Raw genomic sequence first — 7500 nt, 5'->3', positions numbered from 1 at the left:
CCCAGCCACTTCACCTATTTATAAAAATGCTTTTGTTGCTTATATTGTCAAAGAAAAAACAAGGTGGGGTAAACAATGATAACTCTCAGTGGGTCCTGGGAATAGAGATGAAGGTGACATGAGGTCTGAATTAGAGATGTCATTTAAACAAATTTTCCAGGCCACTTTACCATGTAAAGATGAGCAGAGAAAGTTCACAGGAATAAGATTTCTTGTATTTTGTTAAACATTTCATACCTTAGCGATTCTCCGTCAAAGTGAATTTTAGACCAAGACATTTCCCGTTTGCACAGTGTCGTCGGAAGTTTTAGTTTGAATATAATTTACCTTAGTTTTATTATAGTTGGCCTGGGACCATTTTTACTTCCCTTGAGAGTCCCACCAAACAGCAGGAATCATTATCAAGTACTTAGCTGATAAATAATAAGAAAGCTACCTGACCAGGTAAAAGTGTGAAATCACATTCACACTTAACAAAAGGGAATGATTAAACGATTGAATTCCAATAGGAGGTGTCAGACAGACACTGAAGCTACATTAAACTGACAGTTATTTGGTTTGAAATGCTACATAATTTCCACACAAAATATTTTTATATACATATATATATGTTGTGAGTTTTTACATTTGCTTCCATTTCCTATCATGAAAGTATAGATCTTGATCATGTTACATAATTTGCACATTGTAAATGTGGTGCAAATACCTCATGTTATGTGTTGAAAGTGTGGTTCATATTTGACTTGCATCAAAACTGAAATATAATCCCTTCCTAAGATGTAACTGCCGCAATGTGATAACATTACTATCACTTCATAATCTGTCACCAGCTTTGGTATCTCTATTCTGCAAGGGCGCAATGGAAAGAAATATTTTAATTATTTGGTTGTGGGCGATCTGCTAGGTGGAACAGATTAGTTGAAGATGTGAAGATGGTACAGGAAGAGGCCAAGTGATTTTAGACACTTACCTGGACCATCTACAGAGGCTTGTAGAATCTCGTTGTTGTGCCAGGGGTGTTCCACTCCACCCTCCCTTATTTCATCTTCCTCTTCCTCTCTTGGCAACAGAGCTTGGCTCACGTGTGGGGAGGACTCATGGTTGGGCACACTAGCTGGACTCGTCTCCTGGTCCAGAGGGTTGGCAATACCGTCATCCTCAGCAATATGAAGCTTGTCTTCCTCATCTGTTTCAGAACCTGTGTCCACTACATTGTCATAGTTCACCACTGCAGAAGAAGCACAAAACACACTCTCTAAACACTCTGTTGAGAAACATCAGCCACCCCTAATTGTTTAGTTAAATGGAAAATAATTAATATTTTCATAACTGAATTACTCAACCATGTCAGGAAAATATAATTAATATCCTTCAGGTTTTAGCATTTTTATTCTTTTTCAATTATAGCTGGGTGCTCTTTCTGATTTTAAACAATTTTTTCCTAAAAACGATGGGAAATTCTAAAAAGCAACAGAAACATAGACACACAAACTATGCCTATACTGCATACGTAAAGAGACATATTGCAATATGTACTTTCGATACTCCACAAAAACTTATAAAATAGATCTACAATTGACAATTTTATTAGCTTAGTGACATGAAGTATTTACTATATAATGTTGTACTATAAATACGAGATGACTTCACTATATTAACTGTGGTTTTTTCCCTAGAAACAGTAGACACACACACACACACACACACACACACACACGTCCATCTATTTACCCAAATACACAAACACATACACAAACCTGCTCCATCTGAATTTTCACTCTTTCTTCTATGTCAACCGTCATGTGCTAAGGCCATTTATATCCTAATCTTTTAAGCAGAAAATGAGGAAAAGCCATATCTTCTGGGCCATTAATACTACTATTGAGATGTCTTCATAGTGTCATAATTACAGAAGATTTCAAAGTGACACAGGCAAGACCAACACAAATGTTAAAATAACTCACAAGAACCGGCGGGCTGCTTTTGCAGCCCTCAGTCCCAGCAATTCTCAGTAGCTTTTCTTAAAATAGACAGCCTGTAAATAAGGTCTGTGAACTCAATTGAAGGTGGCTGTTTCTGAATTAGTCAGCCCTCACAGGCTCTCGGCCTACATGCTAGTACATAAATTGTCCACTTTACCACCAGACAAGAAAGATTAGAGTAATAAACACGGGGCATTAGCTCAGCTAGAGAAACACACCAGCCGTTACGCACACACAGGATTGCCAAGAACTGTTAACCCAACTCTCCAGAAACACACACAAAAAAACAAGTTAGAACCATGACATCATGGGAACAAGAGGGAGAGAGAAAGGGGGGAAAAAAAGGCTGTGGAAAAAAAAAAGCGCAAACAATTTTCAGGTTCATTTTGATTTCTCTGCGCCTAATAAAGCAATCCTCCGCTAAGTTATCAACTGAGCTATCTCAAGTGGCTCTTGCCAGCTATCGGATTATACAAAAGTGGCAGAAAAGGAGGAAAAAAATGAAAAGGATTGTGTGTCAGGTTCATAATGCTTTTGGAGAATTCTGGAAACATGTCTAGTTACAAATTTTAGTCAGTCATATCTGTTTGCTTTGACAGGTTCCCAGGGAGTAAAAAAGGAACAAAAAGAGAGAGATTTTTTTTTGTCATGTGAGGCTGGGGACAAAAAGATTACACCGTGCATATCTGCTCATAATATGATCTTTGTATAATCCGCGGGTCTGCACTTGCCTTCCGAACAACTGCACAACAGGTGCAAATTAAAATGAAAACGGCAGCGGAGCCGGGCAAACAGAATCTGCTGACCTGGTTTGAATACCAATTGACGGGGGAAACAAAACCTTTTCAAGAGGTGTGACCACAAGGGCTTAGGCAAGTTCAGGCTGGGTAATGCCCTCAGATCTACAAAAAGAGAGATATTCTAACATCTCTGCTCTAGCTGTGTGGTCCAGATATACCTTAGTACAATCAATAATGTGCTTCTTTTTTTTTTTTTCCTGGTGACTGAGATTTAACTATTTCTTAGCAACAAGCAGAAGATTCTTTACAAATTTTCAGAATGCTGGGGGTGGGGGGGAGTGGGAATGGGGGGGGCTACAACAAAAGCTCCTAAGGCCTGGGAAGCTTTCAACCCACCTCCTAAAAACTGATCTCTGGGCACAGGAGGAATAAAGAAAGGTCCAGAAGGAGTGAATAAAATTATCTAAGGCTGGACAGGCATTAAAAGGCCTTTATCCTGGAAAAAAAAAAAAAAACAAAAAAAAAACCATGCCTTTTAAGGTCTTTTTCTGCATGGACCACAATATCCCGTGTGACACGTGAGTGTTCCTGCAGCAATACAATTGAAATATTTTCTTGTGGAAAAAAAAGAGAGATAAATGATTTATGAACAGCCCTTGAGGAGTCCCAAATATCAGAACAATCTAAACAAGCAATGAAGTCATGTCTCACCATATAGGGTCAGGAGTACAGCATCCATCACCTTCACAGGACAACAATACTTCACAACCTTTAGGGTTTGTGCTCACAAATAGTAGTAAATACTTTTAAACTAAATAAATAACTGCTGTCAAATTCACTTACAGAGGCAGTATGCCATCTTTTCTAGCGCTGTGTTAACTAGGATATGCATTTCCATATGCCATTATGCTGGTGTGCCACTCTCCCAACCCCTTTTTAAATCCAGGTACAACAATTCATAACATAGTTTTTATATCTGAATTCAAATGAGATAATCTCATTCTGCTCTTTCTGGTTGACCATCTGACAATCAAAATTAAATGCACTGAGATGGACTTTGCACTTCCTGATCCCTACCCCATCCCCCGACTTCTAAATCCCAGGATTTTCCTTTAAAATGTTCCCTCACATCTAGTCAGTGGATTTGCCTAGTACAAGTACTGTGGAAATTTTCACCATAAAATATTCTTACTCTAGAATGGCCAATACTTGACGGGTTTAGCCCCACTTACATTATGAAATAAAAATAGGCTCATTTTCCCATTTGGACTTGTTTTGATGTTTGCCCACCATCATCACCACTGGCAGAAGAGATCTTAATAATGTAGCTTTGTCTCTGCAAAGAAGAGATTCAATTTTGTATAATAACCAACGTATACTGGTTTTAAATGAGGTTCATTGGGCAGAATATATTAGGCCAGTGTCTGTTTTTGAACTTATGATATATATCTTTTTATTCAGCATTTAAAAGCCTTGAAGTTCCCATATAACGTAGCAAAGTTCTATTCAGTCCTTACAGGTCAAATAAGCCACCCTTTGCATGAGTCTCAGCAAAATTTTAGACATGTATTGGAGCTACATGGCTGGCACAAAAACAGACGGTTACTTCAAAACCACAAAGAAGTGGGAGCCCAAAGAATTCCTTTCTGCAATTCAATAAACAAGAGGAAAGATGTACTGTTTGCTGGCTCAAAATAGACACTAATTTTACATCTGTCTCTGAGGCATAGCAAAAAGCCAACTAAAGAGCAGTAATAAATGTCCAAAAACAGCATCAGTATCCAAAACTCTCACAGTAGTCTTCAGAGGAATTAATTACAATTCTGTGTAACAGTTGCATTGGCAAAATGCACCTATAATTATATACAGGTACTGTACTGTATTACAGGGAAATTTGCCATGTGATACTATGTTTACATGATAATTGATGGATAAGATAAAACTATTTGCATATGAAGGGCATAAGAATTACTGGCATGGCTCACCATTTTATGTGGAATCATATTAAAGTTTCATTTTCTCTAAAACTGTATGTATAATATGGGGTTACCAAAGGGCATAAAGCTGATACTTAAATTTGCTTTATAGCAAATGGGCCTGGAAAGATATATCTGCATATGCATTACTAAAAGCCTATATTTAAAAGGCTTTATAGTTTATCTATAATAAGCATTATTTTCACTTCACCAGATTACATTATATTAAATCCTCTCTATTCTTCCTTCCAAGTAAACAATACTCTAAATTATATCACTATGCCAATTAATTTTACAGTCATATGCAAAACAAATAATGGTTTCTCTTCCTTACCTATACATATAACTTTTATTTTCAGATTTTTGTGTTCTGGTGACATGTAATAGAATAGTAGCAAAATTTGACATTTTTATAATGTCCATACCTGCTGGAAAATTTCAGCATTTGCAAAAATGGCCTATCATAGCATTTAAACATTGCTGATAATTAGCTTGACATTTGAAATAGCAGAACTGTTGTTTTGAAGATGCCCTATACAATGTTACCTTACTAACCCCTTTTCCTACTTACATGCTTTCTCTACATTATTCTGTCAGTTACAGTACAAATAAGATATCAGTTGCTAATGTATTAACATACAAAAGAACTAATGTGAAGGGGCAATACTTCATCTTCACCAGAAGCAGAAACTCTATTGATGTAAAGGAAAATTACATATGCAGCTTATAGACAGCTAATTGTTAATAAGGCAGCCAATAATGATTTCCTATAACTCTACTCAAGCGTTCCAATAAATCGTTCAATGCCATCATCAAACATTTATTAAATACCCACAATGTGGCAAATCCAGAAGATACAAGGAAGTGCCATTCTCATCTCAGGAAGCTTACAATTTATTTGGAGAAATATAATCATAAAATTGTAGTTCCAGAAGGACACTTGAAGTCAACTCTTTGACAAAGGAGGTAATACAGGCACAGTGAGGTCAAATGACTTGTCAAAGGCCGTACAGCTAGTTGGTAGCAAAGCCGGTACCAGAAAGCATGTCTTTAGGTGTACAACAGCCAAACAAAAACATACATAATAATACAAATTCCCAGTGCAGAATGCAATCTAAGTTTAAACCCCACATGACCAGAGTAAGGGATGGAAATCCCTGGGACTTTTTGGGATTTTCATGCCACAAAAATGGAGATTGTTGCTTAATTTTAAATTGTTTTGATGATTGTTACTTTCATGGATCCCCTTAATTTGAGTTATAGAAGCCTACCAATTTGATCAATTACCAGAATCTAACAATACACCCATGTTTCCTGCAATAGTTTGGAAACAATAGAGATAAAGAGGCAGTTCACAGAATTATGAGCTTGAAGACTTGCCTCGTCCCAGAACCAACGTGTAACCAGCTGTGTGGCCTTGGCCTATCATCCAAGGAAGCTTGGTAGAAATGAGTGAAAATCATGATAAAGGTTCCCTGTTTATGAGGTTGTCATAGGAGCCTACAAAGTTGTACGTGCAATGGCACTGTGTGATGTATAAAACAGTAACATGGAAATGCAAGGTGATGTAACTGGTATAATCACTGAAATACCATTGTTTCAGTGTCTGTTGTCTTTTCTCTGGTGCTGCAATGTGTGGTGGCTACGAGGAAAAAGGAAGATTCAAACTTGTGCCAATCACAATTTTTGTGTTGGCCCTTCATTTAGAAATTTATTTGCAAATGCTTCCTCAAGTAGGAAGGCCATGATGAGAGAGACCATGCCTAATCCTTCAGCTTAGACGTGACACAGACATGTAACCTCATTTTAAAAATGTCTCTGCTGGTAATATGACTTCAAATTTAAAATAAGTCCTTTTGGCCAGGTATGGTGGCTCACACCTGTAATCCCAACATTTTGGGAGGCCAAGCAGGGAGAATTTCTTGAGGTCAGGAGTTTGTGATCAGCCTGGGCAAGACCCCATCTCTACAAGAAATAAAAAATCAGTCAGGTATGGTGTTGCATGCCAATAGTCCCAGTCACTCAGGAGGCTGAGGTAGGAGGATTGTTTGAGTTTGGGAGGTCGAGGCTGTAGTGAGCTATGATCACACCACTGCACTCCAGCCTGGGCAACAGAATGAGACCCTGTCTTTAAAAAAAAAAAAAAAAAAAGAAGTGTTTTGGAATTTTATGAATCATTTGGTTTCCTAAATCTCTTATGCTTACATGCTTAGAGATCATTTATGTTTGAGCCAGTGGATTAAAGGCCTTGTGGGCCTGCTTTCTTACAACGTCTTTACATGTGGCAAGTGTCGGGAAGACCTTCTAAGACTTTTCTCCTGAACCTTAGCCTTTATTCCTCCTTGTCTTCCCCACAAATTTCAATTTCCAAGTATGTGCTACTGAGGAGAGGATGCAGCTATTTTTCAATAATTTTTGTCCAGTGACTCTTGCCCATCCGGGGGGATTTATCATTGACTTTTTTTTTTTTTTTTAAATCACAGTTACCTTGTTACCTCCGTGCTTGGGTGGGTAAAGATCATAGGACTAAATGCAAGGTTCAATTTCTTATTTAATAATGGAGGCCTAGTGACAAATACGTATTACAAGGCAAAGACAAACTCAAACAGAGATTTTCTTCTGAATTTGAACATCTATCACTGAAATGCATGAATCTTGATTTCTCCATTTAAAAATGGGAATAACTTTATTACTTGGGGATGCAAGATGAATGAATTAATGCCAGTTAGAAGGGACCATGCCACTTTGAAATATTCAGACGGAATGTGCTATCCAATACAAAATATTGTTATAAATAATTAT

The 7500-nt window shown here is 37.5% G+C and overlaps 1 protein-coding gene across 6 annotated transcripts in view; it reads right to left on the bottom strand.

Annotated features, from left to right (window-relative positions):
* Positions 1-7500, bottom strand: part of ZEB2 (zinc finger E-box binding homeobox 2) — a 132298-nt gene that overhangs the window by 40791 nt on the left and 84007 nt on the right. For all 6 annotated transcript variants that reach the window (XM_008976438.5, XM_063595145.1, XM_008976439.6 and 3 more), the window contains exon 3: positions 971-1228. In XM_008976438.5, the coding sequence (XP_008974686.1) occupies positions 971-1228 (258 nt within the window). The remainder of the gene's footprint in view (positions 1-970; positions 1229-7500) is intronic.

The sequence above is a fragment of the Pan paniscus genome, chromosome 13 (genome assembly GCF_029289425.2).
Source record: "Pan paniscus chromosome 13, NHGRI_mPanPan1-v2.0_pri, whole genome shotgun sequence".
Taxonomy (NCBI): Eukaryota; Metazoa; Chordata; class Mammalia; order Primates; family Hominidae; genus Pan; species Pan paniscus.
Note: the sequence above shows the minus strand (reverse complement) of the source record. Positions and strands in the feature narration are given on the sequence as shown.